General features: G+C 30.5%; 1 protein-coding gene across 7 annotated transcripts in view; it reads right to left on the minus strand.

Annotated features, from left to right (window-relative positions):
* LOC145265434 (toll-like receptor 2) overlaps window positions 1-26,585 on the minus strand; it is a 370,324-nt gene that overhangs the window by 236,066 nt on the left and 107,673 nt on the right. For 2 of the 7 annotated variants that reach the window (XM_080121273.1, XM_080121272.1), the window contains exon 3: window positions 21,505-24,368. The exons of the other annotated variants lie outside the window; for them this stretch is intronic. In XM_080121273.1, the coding sequence (XP_079977399.1) occupies window positions 24,039-24,368 (330 nt within the window). In that variant the 3' untranslated portion in view covers window positions 21,505-24,038. Of the gene's footprint in view, window positions 1-21,504; window positions 24,369-26,585 lie in introns of those variants that run through there. 7 annotated transcript variants of the gene reach the window in all.

A 26,585-nucleotide genomic window follows, 5' to 3' on the forward strand; every position in this document is an offset into this window, starting at 1 on the left:
ACACCAACATGTAAATAATAAAAAATCTAAACATCTAAATCAGTACATCTAAATAATAACACGAATATTTAAATAATAAATAAATCATGATAATAACCCCAACATTTTAATAATGAATACATCTAAATAATAACACAAATATTTTAATAATAAATAAATCTAAATAATAAACCCCAGGATATAATAATAAAACATCTACATAACACCAACATTTAAATAATCACAAATGTAAATAATAACACCAAGATTTAAATAATGAATACATCTCAATAATAACACCAACTTTAAAATAATAAATAAATCTAAATAATAACATCAACATTTAAATAATACATTAATCTAAAATATTACACCAACATTTAAATAATACATAAATCTAAACAATAACACCAATATTAAGAAATAAGTAAACCTAAATAATAACAACATTTAAAAAAATAAATGAATCTAAATAATAAAACCAACATTTGAATAAAAAAAATCTTAATAATAACACCCTCGTTAAAATAATAAATAAATCTAAATAATAACACCAACATTTTAATAATAAGTGAATCTAAATTATAGCACCAACATTTAAATAATACATAAATCTAAATAATAACACCCACATTTCAATAATAAATATATCTGAATAATAATAAACATTAAAATAATAAAATATCAAAATGATAATACCAAGATTTATATACTAAAAAAAATCTAAATAATAACACCAACATTTAAATAATAAATAAATCTAAATGATAACGCAAACATTTAGATAATAAATAAATCTAAATAATAACACCAACATGTAAATAAAAACAATCTAAATAATAATACCAACATTAAATAATAAAAAACTCCAAATAATAACACAAACATTTAAATAACAAATAAATCTAAACAATAATATCAACATTTACATAATAAATAAATGAATCTAAATAATAACACCAACATTTAAATAAACAATCTAAATAATAACACCACCATTTTAATAATAAATAAATCTAAATATTAACACCAACATTTAAATAATAAATGAATCTAAATAATAACACCAACATTCAAATAACAAATAAATCTAAAAAATAATAACATTTCAATAACAAATAAATCTACAACATCACACCAATATTTAAATAATGAATAAGTAAATCTAAAATAATAACACCAACATTTCAATAATAAATAAATCTAAAAAAACACCAACATTTAGATAATAAATTAATCTAAATAATAAAACCAACATTTAGATAATAAATAAATCTAAATAATAACACATACATTTAGATAATAAAGTAATCTAAATCATAAAATAATTAAATAAACATTTAGATAATAAACAAATCTCGATAATAACACCAACATTTAGATAATAAAAAAATCGAAATAATAACAAACATTTATATAATGAATAAATCAAAATAATAACACCAACATTTAGATAATAAAAAAATCGAAATAATAACAAACATTTATATAATGAATAAATCAAAATAATAACACCAACATTTAAATAATAAATGAATCTAAATAATAACACCAACATTTAAATAATAAATAAATCTTTAAAATACCACCAACATTTAGAAAATAAATTTAACTAATAAAACCAAAATTTAAATAATAAGTAAAACTAAATAATAATCCAACATTTAAATAATAAAAAATCTAAATAATAACATTAACATTTAAATAATAAATAAATCTAAATAATAACACCAACATTTAAATAATAAATTAATCTAAATAATAACACCAACATTTAAATAATAACAAATCTAAATAATAACACCAACATTTAAATAATAAGTTAATCGAAATAATAACACCAACATTTAAATAATAAATAAATTTAAATAATAACACAAACATTTAAATAACAAATAAATCTAAATTATAACACCAACATTTAAATAATACATAAATCTAAATTATAACACCAACATTTAAATAAGAAATAAATCCAAATAATGACACCAACATTTAAATAATAAATAAATCTTTAAAATAACACCAACATTTAGATAATAAATCTAAATAATAAAACCAACATTTAAGTAATAAATAAATCTAAATAATTACACCGACATTTAGATAATAAAAAATCTAAATAATAACACCAACATTTAAATAATAAAAAATCTAAATAACACCAACATTTAAATGATATATAAATCTAAATAATAACACCAACATTTAGATAATAAATTAATCTAGATAATAAAACAACATTTACATAATAAATCTAAATAATAACACCAACATTTAGATAATAAATGAATCTAAATAATAACACCAACATTCAAATAACAAATAAATCTAAAAAATAATAACATTTAAATAACAAATAAATCTACAACATAACACCAATATTTAAATAATGAATTAGTAAATCTAAATAACACCAACATTTAAATAATAAATAAATCTGAAAAAACACCAACATTTAAATAATAATAAATCTAAAAAAACACCAACATTTAGATAATAAATAAATCTAAATAATAAAACCAACATTTAGATAATAAATAAATCTAAATAATAACACATACATTTATATAATAAATAAATCTAAATAATAAAATCAACATTTAGATAATAAACAAATCTCGATAATAACACCAACATTTAAATAATAAATGAATCTTAATAATAACCCCAACATTTAAATAATAAATGAATCTAAATAATAACACCAACATTTAAATAATAAATGAATCTAAATAATAACACCAACATTTAAATAATAAATACATCTTTAAAATAACACCAACATTTAGATAATAAATCTAAATAATAAAACCAACATTTAAGTAATAAATAAATCTAAATAATTACACTGACATTTAGATAATAAAAAATCTAAATAACAACATTTAAATAATAAATTAATCTAAATAATAACACCAACATTTAAATAATAAGTCAATATAAATAATTACACCAACATTTAAATGATATATACAACATTTGAATGATAAATAAATCTAAATAATAACACCAACATTTAGATAATAAATAAATTTAAATGTTGGTGTTATTATTTAGATTCATTTATTATTTAAATGTTGGTCTTATTAGACCAACATTTAAATAATAAATGAATCTAAATAATAACACCAACATTTAAATAATAAATAAATCTTAAAAATAAACCCAACATTTAGATAATAAATAAATTTTAATAAGGCCAACATGTAAATAATAAATGAATCTAAATAATAACACCAACATTTAAATAAAAAAAAATCTAAATAATAACACCAAAATCTTAATAATAAAAAATCTAAATAACACCACCATTTAAAGAATAAAAATCTAAATGATAACACCAAGATTGAAATAATAAAAAAATCTAAATAATAACACCAACATTTAAATAATAAAAAATCTAAATAATAACACCAACATTAAATAATAAATAATCTAAATATTAACACCAGCATTTAAATAATAAAAAATCTAAATAATAACACCAACATTTTAATAATACAAAATCTAAATAATAATACCAACATTTAAATTATAAAAAATCCAAATAATACCAACATTTAAATAATAAAAAACCTAAATAATAACACCAACATTTAGATAATCAATAAATCATAATAACACTAACATTTAAATAAAAAATCTAAATAACACCAACATTTAAAAAATAAAAAAATCTAAATAATAACACCAACATTTAAATAATAAATAAATCTAAATAACACCAACATTTAAAAAATAAATCGCAGTTTTTTTTGTTACAATTCCTCTGCAACTATCGTCACATTTTCATTGTTTTAAAAAAGAAAAGAAAGCCGCAGCTTTTTTTCATATTTCATCCTTGCTTTATGAAAAAGTGTTGTTTGAAAAAAATTATAATTTCCTTTTGTCGCATTAAAAACCTAACCATAACACTTCTTTTTTAATTAAGAAAAAAAAATGTAAAGAAAGGTAGAAAAAAGTTGCCACAGCTTCTTTTCTAAATGGTTTCATCTAATGAAAATATCGTTGGTTGTTAGTTTTTGTGTTGTAGATCATGATATGAAAACAGAAACAATTCTTTGATAGTCACGTACAGAGTAAATGTTGTATTTTTAATGTTATTATCTTTGTTTACAATTCCTTTACAAGTGCTTGTTTTCCTAAGAATGTCCCATTTGACAACTGGTGTTAAGTTCTGCTCCTTTAAATTCCCATAGTATGTCGCAAGTGATGTTCTGTTCTTGTATTTTGAATTGTTAAATGAACATTTATGACCCGAGAACCTCTCTTTGAAAGTGTACCAGCCATGCCAATATAGTATTTACTAATATGGAGATTTTTCTCAGTAGTGATGGTTGCTTTGTAATACTACGGGTTTGAACTAAACAATTGTGTTCAAGGGGGCATTCAGGCTTGTTTAAACAATTGCAATTGAGTTCAGATATATTTGGCTCTTGATTGCTATTTAATACTTTCCTATTATGTTTTTCAAGGTTATCGCTACAACTATAACTTAGTTGGAGGGTTCTTAGTTTTTGTTAAAAATCTTATGGAGGATGTTCTCTGGCGGAAAATGCACTTTGATAAGATTAAGAAATTTAACCTTAAATTCACTAACCCAATTTATGGGAGAATGTCAAATCAAAATATTGAAAATAATGACGTGAATGAGGCTAGAACATCTTGTGATGGTCTCACGTCAGATAGGTGTCCCACTGGTCAACAGGGTGGGTCCTGTCGTCATCATACAACCGTTCCAAATTCTGAGGATGTGGCTGGATATAGGGGGCGTGAGAATTGCCAGAGAGGGTATCAAGACATGAAGGGAGTTGGAACAGGAAATGTAAAAAAAAACATGGACAGATGAGGAAAGAATAGTACTGTGGGAATGCTTGTAAGAAGTGGAAGTACCAAATCTGGTGGATATATCCGAAAAATGAAGGAAGAATGGGAATCGAGAGGAGGGGGACCTAGAAGTGTTGCGAGCTTTGTATCCCAGTTAAAACAAATTAAAAATAACAATCTATTTTCAGTGATTACAAGAGAAGAGATTGAATGGATGGTTAGGAATGAAATAAATAACGAAAGTAAAATTGATGAAACTAGCTCTGATGAAAGAACTGAGAGAGTGGAAGTGCAGAAGGGAAATGTAAATGATGATGGGAGGCGGACAACTGAGGAGATATGGAATCCTATGGTTAGGGGAAGTAATGAGAAAGAGTTTAAAGGATCTAAGGCAGATGAGATCATTGACTCTGAGACAATGGAGCCAGTGAAAAGAGCAGATGTATGGAGAAGTGGTGATGAAGTTCGAACTTTGACTTCTGTAGAAAAAGAAGTACTTCAGAAGTTAAAAGAGGTTGTTCTTAGAGACGATATTATAGAGATTCCAAGTATGAAGAGTAGTGATAGGCAGAAGGTGAAAAACGAGGTAAAAATAATTCAAGGAGTAATTCACAACATCATAAGAAAGAACATATCGATTACGGAACTTAACAGGCTTCTATATGTAGCATCATACGTTATTGCAAATCGTCTTGGCTTATTACAGAAGAAAAAGGGGGAAAATGAAGGATAGAAGGCCACACTTGCAGAGGCGGCTTGAAGAAAGTATTAAATGGTGGCGGAAAGACATTGGTAGAATTGAAGAAATAAGAAAAGGAGTTAAACTAGGACAGAAAGCTAAGGACGAGCTTGAAAGGAGGTATAGATTGCTGGAAAAGGGAACGATGAACGTTCTAACAATGTTGAAAGAGAAGGTCCACACCGGTGGCATAAAAATTAGGAACTTTGTTGGAAAAAGTGTTGCATTTCGGCAGAACAACCTTTTCTGGAACAATCAGTCTCAGCTGTATAAAGAATTAAATGGTAGTAAACAGGCAGGAAATAACCCTCCAAATGCAAAAGATGCAAGGAAGTTCTGGAGTGGGATTTGGTCCATCGAAGGGCGATATAATGAGAAGGCTAGTTGGTTGGGAGAGGTCAGAGAAAGGCTATCAGAAATGCAGCAGATGAAGAACATTGAGATAACCATCGATGACGTTAAAGCTGGCATACGAAGGATGACAAACTGGAAGGCAGCTGGTCCAGATGGAGTGATGGGCTTCTGATTTAAGCAGTTCCCATACCTTTATCCACCTATAGCTGCTGCTCTGCAAAGGGTTGTAGAGTCGGGAGATGTCCCTGATTGGCTTGTGAAGGGAAGAACAACACTGATTAGGAAAGATCCTGCAAAAGGAACAGATGCCAATAATTATAGACCAATTACATGTCTGCCACTGATGTGGAAACTGTTGACTGGAATATTTGTGTAGAAAATTTATGAACATCTTGAGAGTAATGGTGTTTTTTCTAATGAACAGAAGGGGTGCCGGAAAGGCTCGAGAGGTACCAAAGAGCAACTACTAATTGATAAAGCATTAATGCAGGATGTGAAGAAGAGGAATCTGAGTGTAGCATGGATCGATTACAGAAAGGCTTATGACATGGTTCCTCATTCATGGATACGTGAAACACTATTGATGATGAAGGTTGCTGAGAATGTGGTAGGGCTTTTGGAGACAAGTATGGCTCAATGGAAAACGGTGCTGACAGCAAACAGAGAGGAGATGGGGCAGGTTGGCATTAAACGTGGAATATTTCAAGGAGATTTGTTATCGCCACTTCTTTTTGTAATGATAATGATGCCACTGAGCATCCTCTTGAAGAGAGAAAAACTGGGGTATAACTTTGGATCTGGTGACAGATGCCTCAACCATCTACTGTTTATGGATGATTTGAAAATATTCGGTAGAAATGAAAAGGAAATGGAGAGACTGGTAAAACTTGTGGGGACATACTCAAAAGACATTGGGATGGAGTTTGGGATTAGTAAATGTGCGGTGCTGGTGATGAAAAGAGGAGTAAAGGTTCATTCAAATGGAATAGTGCTGCCAAATAGAGAAATCATGCAAGAAATAGAAGATACAGGATATAAGTATTTGGGAGTATTGGAGGGTGTAGACATCATGAACAGAGAAATGAAGGAGAAGGTCAGGAAGGAGTATCTTAGAAGAGTGAAACTAATTGCAAAGTCGAAACTGTATGGAGGAAACCTAATGAAAGCAGTAAATGCATGGGCAGTCAGTGTTTTGAGATACAGTGTGGGAATTTTAGAATGGTCTGACAAGGATTTGCATGCCATGGATATCAAAATAAGAAAAGTTTTAGCAATGTTTGGTATATTTCACATTCGAAGTAGCGTAGCAAGGAGCAAAAGAGGAAAGATGGTGAGAGAGGATTGAAAAGTGTGTTAGAACCGAGGAGATGTCGTTGAAGGAGCATGTGATTAGAAGTGGGAAGTGGATACTTAAGGTTGTGTAGCATTACAAGCGTACGCTGTATTTTCGTGGAGATTGATAACATACCTAATGTGCTTCAACAAGTCATATCTTTTTTATTTGTTGGTCAATTTTTAAAAGAATTATATTGATGGAAAGAGAATAAAATCAGCATTCCAATAATTTTAATTTATTTTTCTTTTATGCCTTCAATGTTTTTATGCTCCAAGTTTAAAATGAAAAATTGGTAAAAAAAAATGACGACAAAAAGAGAAACACTTTTTTCAATGTTTTCATTTTATATATTACGTTTGTAGACACATGCGCGGGTTTAAATTTGATTGGATATGGCTGAAATTTTACAGGCTATATAAACAAAGAAGTCCATCTCTACTGGTGTTTGATTTTTATTTTTACGACGATAGGAAGCAAAGTTACGACCGAGCAAAGTTGACAAAGAATATTTCAAAATTGATGAGATAAATCTGCATATAATCATCCATTTTCATATAAATAATAGTTTCAGAATTATTTTCATGTATAATATGTAAATATTTGATAATTATTAATTGCGCGGAATTTTATTTCAAATGTTATCTTTTATAGAAATCAAATTCGCTTACGGAAAAACGGTCGCTAAGCGCGTCATGCGCTGAGCTGACTAAAACATTCTCTTAAAAATAGAAAACTGTTTTTGCTTTCGTCTTACTAGACTAGTAATTTTTTATTCTGAGTTCGTCAATTTAAAAAAAAATATTTTCAAGTTTTTCAAATTTGATTTCCAAACAATACTATTTTGTTGTTTTTAACGCTTTCAGTACACGTGCAACAAAATGTACTACGTACATGCGTTTAACTACTTATTTGTAATTAAGGTAGAATTGTGTTTTTTAGTGGTCCAAAAAACAAAAAAGCATAACAAATAAAAGGTACTTTTGCACTTATGCTACCATACTGAAATAATAACGTTATTATTTAGAAACCCATTCTTAACATGGGGAAGGAAGGGTATTTTTTGTTAACTATTCTGTACTTTTACTTAACAATTAAATAAAAAAAGATATTGTGAAACTTGAATTTATTTTTAATTCATTGTCAAGACTATTTTTTTGAATCTGTAAAACAAACCAGTTTTTTTTTAACTGAGGATATCTAAATGATAATAATACAAATAATTAGGCGGTTCAATAAAGAATTTCATTGTGATGCATTTTGTAAATTTTTACCTTGTTTTCACCTTAACATTTTTCTTTAAAATGACTACCTTTCTAGGTTTTCGAGTATACTGAAAACGAATATCGCATTTAAATTTTCTGAAAATAAGTAGCTTTCCGGATATTAAGCAATGTCATTTCTTACGTTGTTGCTGGTGGCCATCTTGGTATGTGCGTTTGTGCATAGTTTCTCGGGGTTGCGCTTGCGCGTATCAAGATGGCCACCAGCGATAACATAAGAAATGACATTGCTTAATATCCTTATTTATTTGCAGAAATTTAAATGCGATATTCGTTTTCAGCATACCTTAAAACCTATAGAAGTAATTTTAAATGTTAACGTAGAAACAAGGTAAAAAAATTACCGTTTTATTTGTTTGTTTACATAATTGAATTTTCAGTAAAACAATAGAATAGAAATGACAAAAAATACCATCAACTGATGAATATATAGTTGTTGCTTATCACGATTCCTGGTATCCTGGCACTGTGAAAGTTACATCAAGGATTCATGTAAAGTACGATTTAGGGTTGCATCGCAGAAAATAGGGGTATATTTTGTACCAGATAGAGAGGATTAACAAAATTAACAATTGGACTGGTCCCAAAATGCATAAATTCTGGTCGACTATGGGAATTTCCATCTTTTACAGAAATCCAAAATCTATATGAAAATTTTTCTGAGATTTATTCATATCTACTCAATTTTTTTTCTTTGAAGGGAGTAGTAAATACTAGCCATGAATGCTCTTTAGGCATTCAATGGCTACACCCAAGATTAAGCTCTCCTTTGGTGAGGAGGCAGGAAAATGCCTATTCACAATAAAGCTATATTTAAATACCACTATAATACTTAGTTTTGTTCATAAATAGACACCCACTGTATGATACCATGCGCCAGTTTTAAAAAAATTGAAATTTGTACATCTTAATTTAGAATTCATGGCTTATGGTAAAGAGCTACATTAGATTTGACTGCATAATCAGAAAGAGCACACAATTTTACATAAGACTGCCAAGTTTCATGAGAATAGCTGGAAAAATAAATAAATGGTGGCGAAATTACCGAATTTCTTGAAATGTTGAGGTCTGTAATTTAACCCACTTTTTCTAAAGAAAAATATCCACAGAAAAGCCTAAATTTTGGCCCTTAAAATTCTCATAACTTTTAAACTACTGATGGTATTTGCATAATTCAAACGGTTTTTAGTATCTTTTACATAGCTCTTTTCATGCAGGTTGATAAAATAACAATTATCTAAAAAGAAAAAATCAACTTGTAATGCTAGGTTGTGGCCAATGAAGTGAAGGTATGTGAGACCAAGGCTGATTATGTGAAATGTATGGATAGAGAAAGGGCAGAGGAACTGGCTAGGAAGAAAATGCATGGAAGGTTCTTCCAGGATATAGCAGAAGTGGCTGATGAAAGATCATGGCAATGGCTTAGAGCTGGATATCGGGCTAAGAGTACTGAAGCTTTTGTTTGTGCAGCACAAGAGCAGGCATTGTTCAAAAAAGTGGTTCTAGGAGAGGAAGTTGCTGCAGAATGCTGGATTTGTGGTAAGACCTCAGAGTCAATTGCGCACCTTGCAGCAGGATGTAGTGGACTGGCCCAGAGAGAGCACCGCATGGGACTCTGGATATATTGGGAGGTGTGTAAGAGGGCTGAGGTGAAGTGTGCTGGAAAATGATTTGAGGAGGTGCCTGATGAAGTGAGAACAAGTGAAGATGGCAAGATAGAGGTATGGTGGGACAAAAGTGTCATAACGACCAAACAATTGGAACATAATCGTCCGGATTTGGTCGTCATTGACAAGGTCTCATAAAACTGAGAGATTGTAGACTTTTTAGTACCCTGGGACAGGAATGTGAGAGAGGAGAATGAAAAGTGGAGCAATTATGCTCCATTGGCCTTGGAGATAAGGTGTATACACGGGGTTAAAATACAAATAATCCTGGTCGTAGTTGGTACACTAGGAGTAGTATCAAGTCGTCTGGAAAGACAATTGAAAAAACTACAAATCCCCGATGTTTTAGGCAGCCTTCAAACCTCTGCAATTATAGGTACCACCAACATCCTTAAGAAAACCCTTGATCTTTGAAGCCGGGATTAAGGGAAATCCTCTAGAAATGAATCCCATCCCTTTCCAGAGAGACATTCATAAGCGAAATCAGAATTATTATTATTATCATCTATATATTAATACGATAGCGTATGTGTTCTTTTGTGTGTCACGCTTACGTCTTTTCTCTTCCGAGTGACTGTTGTTTAATTGTTATTTCCTTCTATTTCTTGTAATAAATAATCTTACCAAGTTTTGATTTCGGTTTCGATTATAGCGGATAGCACTCAAGTTATCTATTTTTTTTAATAAATAATTTTACCAAGAATGCTTCATAAGTTTTGGTTTCAGTTTCGATTATAGCTGAAGAAACTCACGTTATATATATATATATATATATATATATATATATATATACATACATACATTTTTTCATTATAAGTTTTGGTTTCGATTTCAATTCAAGCTGATTCTCCTATATCACCTAGTATATGGTGTTTTATATTTTTTAAATCACAACTTTAAATATGCAAGAACAGTAGAGAATTGACTCTATAAAAATATATACGAAATTTACATAGCTTAAAATACCATATCTAAGCATATTTTATGACTGAGCTATGCTGGGCGTCCCTGCTAGCTTAGATCCACACCGTTATTCGCTTTTTGTAGTTTTAACAAAAGAGCTAAAATAATACAAGCCATCATCGACAGAATGCCAACATCAATATATTACATACGAAAAAAGTCTGCTGTGGAATTTCCACAGGTCCTGCTAGTTATTATTATTATTATTATTATTATTACTATTATTAGATCTTTAATTTTCGTTACTGGAAATTTTAATTTTAAATTATTTAATTCATTGTGATAAATATATAAATATATTTATGCTTAAGAGATCACAGTCTATTTACCTTTATACAAAGTTGCCACAGTTTTTATTTTTTTTATTATTTCTTTACACACATATGTGTGTATATATGTGTATTTATCCTGCTAGATTTGTGACATGCATATAAATATTTGTATCTTGCTGTAAATCCTCTTTGCTAACTTGTCATTATTCCCCCTCCCCTCTTTACGTCATCTTCTTTCATTGACATATCATTTCAAACACTTGTAAACTTGGCATATTGTTTTCACCTCTCTCCTTTTCTGATAGTAATGTGATGTAACCATACTGACCCCTTCTGTCTTTCCGTTCTCTTTTTTTCCTTTTCTTTCTTCTTTCTCCTTTGTAGCTGTCACTTCCTTTTCCTTTTTTATCTCTTTCTACCCTTCTCCTTTATCTTATTAAGTCTTGACATCCCCTTTTCCCATATCGCCTTCTATTTTTGAGTATAAAACATTACTTAATATCACCCTCCCACTTCAAGTTAGCGATTTAATATTTTATTTTTATAAATAAAAAAATATATTTCATTTAGGAATCAGATGCTTTGAATAGCAGATAAACTTTATTCCTGTCGCCTGATGAGGAACTTTTGTTTTATTAATAAACCAATTGCTCTGAAACATTAGCATGTTTAGCATAGCGACTATGTAATATTTGTCTATATAAATTAAAATATTATATATATATATATATATATATATATATATATACACACACACACACTCGTAGCTAAATTGAATATTGAAATGCTCATATCTTTGGTTTTATGGGACGAAACTACCTGAAAATTTTCAGGCTTTTTGAATATTATAATACTATTCTTTGGTTAAAATTTTATGCCAATTCGTAAAAAAAAAAAAAACTATATTTTCAAACCAATAAAATATGCCTACATTTGTATATATAGTTTTCTGGCAGGCAGCTTCAGTTTTGCTGCTTCTGTTGTCTCCTCTGTGACCTTGTCTCCTCTGTGACCTTGCCAGGCCACTAATATATATATATATATATATATATATATATATATATATTAGTTTTCAATATGTGAATTAACTGAAACTACTCAATGACAAGCAGAGGATTATTATATGTTTATTTATGCAGAATTCACAGAGGAAAGATGTATACACATTTATAGCCAATAATGTTTGTATAAATAAATAAACATGCTATATATATATATATATATATATATATATATATATATATATATATACTTAGAAAGTTGAGGGTTTTTTCTCACTCTAACATTGTCATTAAAAGCCTAAATTTTCTATTTCAAAATTATTGAAACGAACTTCTTAATATATTCAGTCATGGATAAGCAAGCTTTTTCATGAAGGTTAACTAATTTGTATCTTCCTTTGAAAAACGAGTTTCATTAATCAATTATTTATCTTTATGGTTTCTTATTAGATGATTGGTTCTATTTACTCATTACGCTTGCACCTCAGGGACACTTTTGATTTTGTTTTTAGCTAGCAAAAATGGAAAACTAAACAGTTGACCATGGTAGGAGTAAATCGACTAACTTCTGAACATATGTACATTTATATTTTTAGCTTGAAGTCGCTTAACCATCTGACTATAACTCAGACAGTAATGACAAACGCTGAAGCACTAAATAACGACTAAGGCTGGAGCACTTAATGTTTGGGTTTTGATTCCAGCTTATGGCACCAAAGTCATTTTTGGAACTTTTAAAATCGGTACAATATAATAATCAATAGAGAATTTACTCTATAATAATAAATGCGAAATCTGCATGAATTAAGATATTACATTTAAGTATATTTTACAACCGGGCAATGTCAGGCGGCCTACTAGTATATATATAAAATTAGCCTTGTCTCTGTGTGTGCAAAACATCTCTACCAAACTCCTCTCTGTATTTTTGGTCTGCAGACTTGAAATTTGATATATAGGGTATTTAGACTTGTGTAACACTTTCAATTCGGCTTTTAGCCAGTAAAAAAGCTGCCAAGGTGCCAAATTTTTTAAAAAAGGTGACCTTGGCAGGAGTAAGTAAACTAAAGCTATTAGTTCTGTGCATGTGAAAATCTATATTCATAAATTAAACAGCATTATTTTCGAACTGTTTATATGTGTATGGACATGGCTTTAAAATTAGGCTGGAGAGTTGTATACTTTGGTTCCAATTCTAGTCGATAGCACTCAAATATTTTTTTTACTTTTGAAATCACTACCATATATTGGATACAATATAATAATCGATAGAGAATTGGCTCTATAATAAGAAATAGAAAATCTGAAGGAATTAAAATATTATTTATATGTAAGCAGACATTGTTAAAGACAACAGAAAGCTTCTGTTTTGTAATACCTTTTTTTATTTTTTCAATTTTTCATATCTTTTTTGTATATACGTCGAAAGTACGGATGTATGAAAGTATGGATGTTTGAAAGTATGGATGTATGAAAGTATGGATGTTTGAAAGTATGGATGTTTGAAAGTATGGATGTTTGAAAGTATGGATGTATGAAAGTATGGATGTATGAAAGTATGGATGTATGAAAGTATGGATGTATGAAAGTATGGATGTATGAAAGTATGGATGTTTGAAAGTATGGATGTTTGAAAGTATGGATGTTTGAAAGTATGGATGTTTGAAAGCATGGATGTATGAAAGCATGGATGTTTGAAAGCATGGATGTTTGAAAGTATGGATGTATGAAAGTATGGATGTATGAAAGTATGGATGTTTGAAAGTATGGATGTTTGAAAGTATGGATGTATGAAAGTATGGATGTATGAAAGTATGGATGTATGAAAGTATGGATGTATGAAAGTATGGATGTATGATCTAAGCATTTTTTCTTCTCAGTGTCTGTGGTTATTTAACTTTTTTTTTTAAATAACTTTCCGTGTATTCATTTACGCATCTTCAGGAATTTGTGTGAGAGGCTCAGTGGGAATTTTAGGTAGATTTATTTAAATAGTAGTTGGGTTGCAAGCGAAGGTGCAAGTGAGGGTCAGTAGGTATGCTGGCGACAGTGGGGGAGGGGAGGGCAGGGGTAGTATCATGGGGAGTATATGTATATATACTACATATATAGTATGTGTGTGTTTGTGTGTGTGTTCATTAAATAAGTTTGAATTTATTGAAAAAAAAAAACAATATTTTTTAAAGTGCCATGATTTCTTGAACCGTATGTGAAAGAAACCGCAGGATCCACATCGACTATCTATTCCTAGATGTATACACTTAAGGTCTGTAAATTTTAAAGAAAATTTGTTCAGCCGTTTCGGAGTTCATAAAGAACAAACTCACACAAAGTTGCATGTATATAATTGTAGATATATATATATATATATATATATATATATATATATATATATATGTTATGGGATCGTTACCTACTCATGGATGGACTCTTCCAAATACTATATATATCAATATAATCAAGCCAAGCACTTCTGTGAAGATGGAACTTCATAGATATCCCACTGACAAGAAAGCCTTGCTTACGTCACCACTTTTCTCTGTAAATTTGTTCCTTTTTTAAAAATATCTGTAAAACCTATACCTTGTTTTGAGTTGTCTTTTCATGGTCCCAACCAGGATTCACATCAACTGGCAGTGGAGGTTTAGTGACAACGTTTCTCATGCAAAAAATTATTCATTATGATTCCAAGCTTGAGATAATAGTTGAAAGCCTGAGCCAGCTCTTATGGCATTGGCGCCTGCATTTTACACAAGCGACCTTATGGAACAAGGAAAGCCATTGCACAATCCCCTGTTGTTGATATTCGGGTCAAAATTGTCTACCTGTATATATCACCAATAAACTTCTATGCTGGGGTACAATACCACGATTTCAAAATTGTCTACCTGTATATACCACCAATAAACTTCTATGCTGGGGTACAATACCACGATTTCAAAATTGTCTACCTGTATATACCACCAATAAACTTCTATACTGGAGTACACTACCACGATTTCAAAATTGTCTACCTGTATATACCACCAATAAACTTCTATGCTGGGGTACAATACCACGATTTCAAAATTGTCTTCTAAAAACATCTGTCATGCCGACAGGTTATCTTGGCTTGTTTCGAAAAACACCAAAGTTTTCAAAGATTCAATCATCACAACATTAAGAACTAACTGCGAAATAAAGAATATGATCACGGATATTATCAGAGAGCTCCCAGTTACACTTACAGACATAAAAAGGAGGCTCTGAAGGATGACTTTATCCAGACCACAAAGAATAAAATCTATAATAAAGATCCTAATGTGTCGGAGGGTTTTTCACTTTTCAACAATTTCCTTTTACATAACGACAGAGTGGTGATACTGAGCAGTTTGCAGAAAAAAATCCTGCAGGATTTTCATATCGTATGTCTAGGAAAAAATGGACTGAAAGCCTTACATTGGCCAGACATGGGCAAAGACAGAGCAGACATAATTGATGTAAAGGATGCGCACTCACAGCTAAAGAGCCAACAACTACATGCAAACTGTAGCAAAACATGCAAGTCCTTTGAATGACCAGTACTATCTCACTTACACTAAATAGCTAGAAGTCTTGAAATGTAAAAACCTACCACAAGTTGCCCGATAGAGTTCTTACATGAACTATTTGCATGCTTCAGCGATTCATAGTTACTAATAATGGCACACAATTCACATCAACAGAGTTCAAGTAATTCTGCAATACATATCAGTTGAATCACATCACGACCTTACAGTAGTATCAAAGGTCAAATGGTCAGGCTAACAGATTTGTAGACACCTTGAAGAGATCTCTGAGAAAGGCACAAGAAATGCTACAATTTCTGGAGGTGTACTGAATAATACTTACCCAAATACACCTAAGGACACTTGTTCACGGAAACTATATTTGCAAAGAAAATAAGATCGGTTTGATAAACTTATGGCTAGCTTAAAAGATTTAAAAAGACAGTCACCTTTCTAAAAATTGTTACAGCTGTGGCAAAAAAAAAGTGTGATTCAAAAGTTACAAGAATAACATAACATTTTGGTAAGTGGGCACAGTAAAGCAAAGAGTGAAAGAGCGAGTTTACATTATCCAACAACATACATAAGCATCATTGCAATCAATTGAGAAAATGTCGACTTAATGACTCGAATGTTTCACCATGATTAATTTGTGAAGAACCAATTGAGTGTGCTCAGCTGTACCCTTCCACGCGTTGCTGTGGCTTAATTTCGTGTAATGGAAAATTCTAATAAAAAGAGAAAAGTCATGTTTCTTATATTCTTAGTACAGCAATCCACTCCAAAAAGTTAATAAAAAAAAAAAAAAAAAAAAAAAAAAAAGGCGAAAATGAAAAAAAAAATGGTACCCTTGCAGAATTGGATTCGAATCCTTGGGAGTTACTATCATTCATGGCTTGGGCTCGACCAACATTCAGTGGATTAAGCCGAAAGTTGCTAAAACGTTGAAACGCTAAATAGTTTTCTTTTTTATTGTATTAAAAAATGTGAGTTTTTAAATAATATTTGGGTAAGGCGGGGGGGGGGGGGGGGGTTACTATACACAGATTCGAAAAAGTTATCCAAAAACGAATAAATGAAAGCAAAGGTAAGGTAAATTACGTTTCTATCTAACTGGATAATTTTTTAGTGTTTTTATTTAATGTAAAATGTTTAATTGGCTCAAAACATTCAGTGTTTATCTATGTATTTGAAAAAGACGAATGGTCGCGGACTCTGTTGAATACGTTAAGTTTGGGAAAATCAATTAAAAACTATACAAAACAGTGTCAGACACCTACTGATTATATGTTATTGTGACATAGGCTGACATATTCGGTGGGTTTCTGATAGTATTTTGTATAGTTTTTTAGTTTTAAATCATTTTCTCAAACTTAACATCATCAACAGTGTCCGTCATCGTTTGTATTTTTCAAATACACTGATAAACAGTTTTTCGAGCCGACTAAATGTTATAGTAAATAAAACGAGTTTGTATTTTAGTAATACACAGAAACGAAAAAGTTGTTAAAAAATAAATATAACAAATAGATGTTATCAAAGGCAAGATAAGTTACTTTTCTACCTAACTGGATAATATTTTAGTGCTTTTATTTAGTGTAAAATGTTTAATCGGTTCGAAAACATGTAGTGTTTATCTGTATATTTGAAAAATAAAAATGGCGGCAAACTGTTGAACACGTTAAGTTTGGGAAAATGAGTTAACATTAAAAAACTAGACAAAATACTCTCAGGAACTCACTCAATATATGTTACCGTGACATAGGCAGACATGTATTCGGTGGTTTTTAACAGTATTTTGTATAGTTTTTTAGTTTTAACTCATTTTCCTAAGCCTAATATGTTTAACACAGTCTGCCGCCATTTGTAATTTTCAAGTATAGCAGTAAACGCTGTATTTTTTGAGCCGAATAAACATTTTACATTAAAAAAATAAAGAAATTATCCATTTTGGTAATAAAGTAACATATCTTGCCTTTGATAATATTTGTTATACATTTATTTTTTGACAACTTTTTCGAATTTATATGTACAGTAGTACAAACCCAATAAAAACACTAAAAATTATCCAATTAGGTAGAAAAGTAACTTATCTTGCCTTTGAAAATATTTACTTGTTATATATTTGTTTTTGTTGAGAACTTTTTCAAGTCTTTGTGCAAGTACAAACCCAAAGGTGCATTTTTCTGTCTAATTTTATTTTTAATACCGCGCTTAAATTTAAATTTCACAATATCTTTTTTGGGGGGAGGGTATTTTTTTTACATTAGGTCCACCTCCACAATTTTCGACTATGCTGACTAAGAAAATCTCATTTAAAATTTGCAGAGGCAATTAGTTTTCGAGATATAAAGACCTTTACTATGTCCTATAATTCACTGACAGCCATGAATAAACACTCCCAACCTCCCCATATTAAGAAAAACTTTCGGAATAAACAACACCCATGCCTAACCACATGTTTTAACCTTTTACCTGTCTTTCGTCTTTTAAAAATGGCTTTTGGAATAAATACTACAATTCTCCCCATGTTAAGAACGGCTTTCAGAATAAACATCCCCCAACCTACCCATGTTAAAAATTGTGGAGGTGGACCTAATGTGAAAATTTACCTTTTGTTTTTTTAATAAATTGTTAGTTGAAAGCACAGAATAGTGACAAAACACCATCCCCTCCCCTTGGTAAGAATAGCAAAAAAAAAATAATGGTTTTCTTGGTAGAAACTTTTCTGTATATTACCTAACAATTTCTGGAGCTAATGAACTTACTGATCCACGCTATTTTTTAAATCGTATTTCCAAGTTTAATTAAAGTTTTATGATATGTTTTTTATTTAATTGTAAGGTTAAAGTACAGAATAGATACAAAACACCCCCCTCCCCATGTTAAAAATGGCTTTTTAAATAATAACGTTATTATTTCAGCAGATCACTCTCTACATGAGTACCTAATATTTTTTTTCAGCCATTCTTACCATAGAGAGGGGATGGTGTTTTGTAACTATTCTGTGCTTTTTTAACTAAATTATTAAAAAAAGATAGTGCGAAATTATAAAAAAAAAAATAAAAAGATATTGTGAAAGTTGAATTTAACTTGAAAAAAAAAAAACAATGTGAACAGCGCGTTCAACATTGTAGCCGGACCTTATTTGGCAATAAGGTCACGTTAGTCGATTAATGGGTGCTAACGCACTTACTGATTCGCGCTATTTTTTTTAAATCGTATTTCCAAGTTTAATTAAAGTTTTATGTTTTTTTGGTATTTTTTTAGATTAGGTCCACCTCCACAATTTTCTTTTAAATGATGACTTTTATAGGTTTCCGACTATGCTCAATACAGAAATTGCATTAAAATTTTGCAGAAATAAGTAGTTATTGAGATATAGATAGTTGTTTTATGCATTGTATTCTTTGGCGGCCATCTTTGTTAAGCGCGTAGATTTGTTTATGACGCGCGCAAGCGTGTAAAAAAGATGGCTGCCAGAGATTACAATGCATTAAACAAATTTTTAATATCTCGATAACTACTTATTTCTGCAAAATTTCAATGCGATTTCCATATTCAGCATAGTCGAAAACCTATAAAGTCGTCATTTAAAAGAAAATTGTAGAGGTGGACCTAATCTAAAAATTTACCGTTTTTTTTTATTCAATTGTAAGGTTAAAGTACAGAATAGGTACAAAACACCCTCTTCTCCCCATGTTAAGAATGGCTTTTTAAATAATAACGTTAATATTTCAGCATGGATCAATAAGTGCACGAGTACCCAATTTCTTTAAAAGCATTCATATTTTTTTATATAAAAAGAACTTCTGTAAAAAAAAAAAAAAGAAAAAGAAAAAACGTGCACTTTCAATTTTTGTTAAAAAAAGGTTTTCTTAAAAAAAAAACAAAAAAATATGGTAAAAAAAGCAAAGAACAAAAGCTTAATCGGTATTCATGCAGAGAGTGATCCGTGCCAAAATAATAACGTTATTATTTAAAAAGCCATTCTTAACATATGGAGGGGAGGGGGGTTTGTACCTAATCTATACTTTAACCTTACACCTGAGGGGGCGGCATTTTGAGAGGGTAAAAATAGAAAGTAGAAAAAATAAATAAAAATAAACAAAAGTTAACAAAAAATATGAAACTTTATACCAAAAAGGTTGTAAAAAATCGGAATTTTGGGGGGTATCGGAATCAGAAAAAATGTGTCCCTATTTTCTGAGCGTCAGGGGGGGCGGCATGGGGGCAGCATTTTGAGATGGTAAAAGGGGAAAATCGAAAAAAATGCTAACAAAAAATCTGAAATTTTATATCGAAAAGGTTGTAAAAAATGGGAACTTTTGTAGTTATTGGAATCACAAAAAGGTGTCCCTATTTTGCGAGCGGCATATGTCAGGGGGCGGCATTTTGAGAGAGTAAAAATAGAAAGTAGAAAAAAATAAATAAAAATAAACAAAATCTAACAAAAAATCTGACATTTTATACTGAAAAAGTTGTAAAAAATCGGAAATTTTTTTAAGTATCAGAATCAGAAAAATGTGTCTCTTATTTACGAGCAGCACATGTCAGGGGCGGCATTTTGAGAGGATAAAAATAGAAAAAATATATAAAAGCTAACAAAAAATCTGAAATTTTATACCGAAAGTTTGTAAAAATCTGAAGTATTGGAGGTATCAGAATCGGAAAAATGTGTTCCTATTTTACGATTCCAAAACCGATTCTTTTAAATTTTTAATTTAATTTTTCATTATTGGTACTAATTATAAATATTTATTATTTTTAAATTATCACTAAAACTAAAATGAGAATAACCTCAAAATACGATGTAAATTTATTTTATTTGTAAAACAATTTTTTTAAATTGCATAAATTCTCTATGTAACATTTCAAAGAAAGCAGTTGCTTTACATGTTCTGAAAATGTTGAAAAATTAAACAGCAACAGTCTTTGCAGCCCGCGGCGATCGTAAGATTTGCCCCCCCCCCACATTTGATAATCTGTTAACCTTCAAAATTCCAAAAGCCCTCAAAATATTTATTTTCATGGAACTAATGTTAGACTGAAGCTATTAAGTCCTAGATTTTCATCGTATTACAGTACTCGTCAAAGAAGACCAAAGATTTTTCAAAACAGTTATATAATTTTCTTCAGATTAATGTTCACACAATTCCCTTCAGATTAATGTTTACATACTTATTATTATTGAAAAGAAATTTTTAAATCAAATTAACTGGCTACGTAATTGTATACGTAGCCAGTTAATTTAACAATTTCTTTTCAATAATAATTGAATATTATTATAATAATAATTGAAATTTCTTTTCAATAATAATATATGACTTGGGTGCCATGAGCTAGAATTGAAATCGAAACACAACTCTCCACCCTCATTCCCTAGCCTCTGAACCACTAATAAAATAAAGACTGGGTACGCAAATAAAAGAAACCAAATATTTTTTCAAAACAAAAACTTATAATTCAAATTATTAAAAAAATGTTAAATTAAATGAATTAGCTACACAAGCAAATATAATAATAAATTTAAATGAGAAAATTTGAAAACCTGAAAATGTTATGAAATGAGAAAATCATTTTTATTTACTTTTTTGTCGTTGTTGTTAAAGTCCGAATTTTCGCCAAATAACATGGATGTATCAAGGAGAGAATAGTCCGATGTAGTTTTCTTTTCTTTGTCTTCATAATGTTATTATTAAGAGGTCGAGCCCTCCGAAGAGAAAAAACGTCATGTATCGGTGCTTTTTTAAATCCGTGTGTGTAATCGCTCGGTTTTCAGAAATTTGTTGTTGTTAATAACGTTTCAACTCTTTTAAAAATAGTTTTAATATATTTTAAATAAATGTATTTATGAATGGCAAATAAGGCTAGAAATTTATTTTTTGTGAGAGAACTGTCGCAAGGCATCAAGTCGATTGAAAATTTACAAACAGATTTTTCGCGCCTTTTTTTCGGCAAAGTTATCAATGACTATCAAAATTCACTTCCTCGACAAGTTCCCTCTCTATTGAGAGGATTGCCAAGTCTGTAAGTCTTGTCTGGCTCATTGCTGATCTAAGGTAGTTTTTTATGAGCTTCAGTTTTGAGAAAGAGCGCTCACAGCTAGCAACGCTAATAGCTCTGGTGAGGAAAATTCTCAGCAAAATCACAATATTAGGGACGGAATCCCCAAGTTGGTATCTTTGTATAAAGTTCAAAAGTTCAAGAGGTCCATCGATTTTGTCTTTTTCTGAAGCTTTTACAACATACTGTAACCTCTTCCTTTCAGCAAAGAATTTCTCTTTTTCTATATCTTCGTCAAATCTACCAAGCTGACAATCATAATTATCATCAAGCAGATTTGACGGTATAAGAAAAGCGTATTTATTTGCAAGATTGTGAACTTGTTGAAATCTGCAAGATATTTCTTCAGTCAATCTGTCTATGACAGACAGCATTTCCCGTCTCAACTCAGTAAAACTCACGCTGCATCAGTCAATCCTTCACCATCCATTCGTTTCTTTTTGCGAATACGACGCTCCATGCTTATCCCCATTTCAGAGCAGAGTGTTTTTGACTCGTCTATTGCAGTGTCCACTATCTTTTCTCTATTCTGAAGAAGGCAATCTTTCAACGCCGTCAGCCTGACAGAACTTAGTTGCAGATCCAGCCCTTTTTTTTGAAGATATTTCTGGGCATCATTGATTTCTGGGAGAATAGTTTTCCAAAGGTTCAGAAATAAAAGAAACGGAAACGATAGTACCGAGTTGAGAATTAAAGATGCATCTGATCTTGTGGTTGCATTTTCTCCTTCTTCTGTGAGCTGTTCCAGGGCAATGACGACTTCCAATATTTTTTTTATCACAACATCTACAGCATCTGCTTGACTACTCCATCTAGTATCCACAGTCCGTTTGATACTTAGACCGGTCAACTGAATCAAGACGTCCCAGCGATGTGTAGATGCAGAAAAGAACGAGAATAACCGGTCGGTCCAGTGTGTCAAAAAATGTAACAGAGTGAACCGCTACTGAAGCTGCATGTACACAAGCCAGATTTAGTGAATGGTTTGTGCATGGCACAAATAGAGCTTTTGGATTGATTTCAGAGATTCGTTTCTGCACACGCGATCGGTGACCTGCCATAACAGCGGCATTGTCAAATGCCTGGCCAATACAGTCACCAATCTGTATCTCATCATTCTCCAATTCTCTCAAAATGAGTTCAGAAATGTCCTCCACGCTTTTACCCTTTATTTCGATGAAGCGGAGAAACGACTCCTCCACCGTCACTTCATTTCTGTCAACTTTCACGTAATGCAACACCTCACTCATCTGGTCCTTGTGAGATACATCGGGAGTACTATCAAAAATTATACAAAAATACTTGCTTTTCTTTATCTGATCGATAATTTTCTTTCTGACCTGCTTTGCTAAAATGCTCACAAACTCATTTTGAATTTCTGGTGACAGATAAGAAATAGTGAATTTCTTCCCTAGGTTAACTTTAACCAAATGTTCACGGAGTACAGGGTCATATTTAGCCAATAGATTTACCAATTCCAAGAAATTTCCTTTGTTTTCTTGACCCCTTTCTCATTATGGATGTCTTCCTGGTGACCTCGTAGCGCCAGATTCTGCTTGGCGAGAAATCTGATAATGTCCAGCAATCTAGCTAGGATTTCTCGCCACTTCTTTGTTTCTTTCTCAATGATATTTTGCTCAACTTTACCTTTCCTTCAGCAAGTCGGATCTCTAACTCCTTCCAGTCAAGAAACGCCTGAGCATGAGATGTGCTTGCTTCATGTTCATGTACTTTTGGATTTAATTTCCACCAATTCTTGAAACCCACATCAGCAGAAAAACTCGAGAGTCCAATTGAAAATAGTCTGCAGGAGAAGCAAAATAAGGCTTCTCTGGCAGGAGAATACACCATCCAAGTTCGCAAACTTTTCTCACCGTTCCGCAATACCTGATAGAACCAGTTTTTTGTTAGCTTTCTAACGTCGCCTTTTGTTTTTGTCCCTGGTCGCACTATTTCCTTGATCAAGGTGCTGCACAGCGGCAGATCCCTGCCGAACAAGCATAGCGCGAATTTCATGACTAATCTCATAGACCAACATCTGTAAAATCGGTCGCAACAACCAGTGATTGCCTTTCCAATTCTTCAACTTCACGCGCATCATCATTGGCAGTTGTTGATGTATCAACGCAGGCAATGTCGACTTCCGAAGTAACAGTATCAACGTTAACTTCATCTTCGGTTTCAGCAAGATTTTCAACTTTCGTTTCCGCCATTTCGGCCATAGAAGTCTTTTTGATGAATTTCAACAGCGTGCCTTTATTCTTGTTTTCTTCCTCTTCTTTTGTTTTTCGCTTTTTACGGAATGCCGCACCACTCTCCTTAATTCTCTTCATTTTAAAATTCACGTAAATATTCTGAAAAAAAATTTAAATACTATTTTTTAAAATAGCACGCTATTTCTCTGCATAAGCACCTTTTGTGTTGTTCCGTAATAGTACCACAAAAGGTGAGATACCCCCCCATAAAATCTTAGATGCCTATCCCTAAAAATACATATATACTTAGAGAGTGAGACCCGTCACTACCCCCCCCCCCCGTAAAATAGAAACTTACAGGGAAAGAGTCTTTCAAACTACTTTAAAACACCAATAAATGATTCAATTAACTTTTATAGCCAATAGGAACATTTATTTGTTGTATATTTTATTTTTTGCACCTTTTCAAATCTCTTTGTATTGTAAAACAAACCCCAAAACTAATTAAACTAATAAGTAAATATTTTTCAAAGTATTTCCTTATTTAAGGAATGTTATAGAAAAATACAAGGAACGGTCATCTTCACTAAAGCCGTACACAAGATGATGGCCGCAAACGGATGTAAAAAATTGAAGGAAATGCAAATTTTAGCGAAACGAAATTTAGCAAGTTGACTGTACAATCTAGCAAGCAAAAAACAACGGCTGATAATAACAACTAATAATTTTAATTTGTAAATATTCTGTACTTGTTATGAATATCTTAATAATAAAATAAAATAATTAAGAAATTTTTTTTTGTTTCACATAACATTTTAATAAATACAAGATACCATAAAAATTGAGTTTCATGGTCTTTTCTCTGTATAATTACCAAAACAAAACAATCAAATGAAAAATAAAACAAACAGAATTAAATGAAACAACTAAAAAATAATATAATTTTCCAGAATATCAAACAAAGCAATTTTAATGTCTGTTTTTAGTTAAGAATAAAAGTAGTATTAAAAAATGTAAATAAATAAATTAAAAACTGAAAAAAGATTATCTAGTAAGGTAAAAACATAACTTAGCTTGCCTTTGGTAACATTTGTTTCATTCATTTTTTAAAATAAAACGAAAAACAGTTTCTTGTTTTTTTTTGTCATTATGCAGAAAAAGGACAATGAAATTCAATTTTTACCGTATCTTTTGTATAATCTCATGTAAAACTACAGTATAGTTGAAAAAAAAAACATTTCTTATTCATTTCATTTCATTATTAACATATTCATAACAAGTACAGAGTAGTTAAAAATTAAAACACATTTATTATTTTACATTAAGTACAAACACTCTAACTTATCCAGCTATGTAGAAGAGTAACTTATATTACCCTTGCTAATATTTATTTATTATATATTTGTTGTTTGAGACATTTTCGAATCTGTGTTGCTTGTAAAACAAGCCCCAAAATCACGTAAATTTCCTATTAAACCTCCAAAATGGTTTTAAAAATGTGTGAAATGTTGGATATTTTCTCGTGTTCTCACGTAACTAAATAAAAGCTTTAAAATAAGTTAAAATACTAAAAAGTTATCCAGCTCGGTAGAAAACGAACACTTAGAAAAATCAATTATCGGTTTTAAAACAAAAGTAAATAAGTAAAAATATTTTGTTAAATATATTTTTAAGAAAAAAAGGCCAAATTCTAAAATGAAGCCTCTCTTTTGCTGTAAAAAAAGGCCCCTCACAAATGCCAAATTGAAAATTAAAGAAAAATTTCATATGTTGAAGATGTTAACATCTATATCTTTGCATTTTTATTTCTCTATTAATTTTGTAGTATTTTCTTAGCGATGATGAAGCAAAAACGTTAATAATGAAACCAAATCGAAAAATATACTTTGGCTCTCACATATTTTTCTGTTTAAATTAGTTCTATGTTTAATATTAAAAAGAATAAACTCATTACATTCAAAAGTTTAAACAGTTTTAAAATCGTATCAGAAATTTAAAGAATAATTTTAATAATAATTTAATATAAAATAATTTGATGAACAATTGGTAAATTTGTAAATAAGAATATCTTGAAAAACTGTCATGAGAAAATTATTTTAGGAATTAAAGTGGGGAATGAGTTTCTCGAATTTAGGAAAACTCGTCCCGGGAAAACTCGTCTCCAGAAAACTCGTCCCCTTTCGCTAGGTAGGAAAACTGGTCCCTTATTGAATAAATATCGATTGAAAACACATTTTATGATCGTTCTTGAAGGAGATATTGTTTTTTAAAATAAACTATAGCCCCCCGCCATAATATTTTTTAAAAAATATTTTTACTTGTTTAATGGTTTTTTTTTTGGTTTTTTTTTAAATAAAATCGATTTTCTAAGTGTCC

The sequence above is a fragment of the Euprymna scolopes genome, chromosome 40 (assembly GCF_053919585.1).
Source record: "Euprymna scolopes isolate OS-2025 chromosome 40, ASM5391958v1, whole genome shotgun sequence".
Taxonomy (NCBI): Eukaryota; Metazoa; Mollusca; class Cephalopoda; order Sepiida; family Sepiolidae; genus Euprymna; species Euprymna scolopes.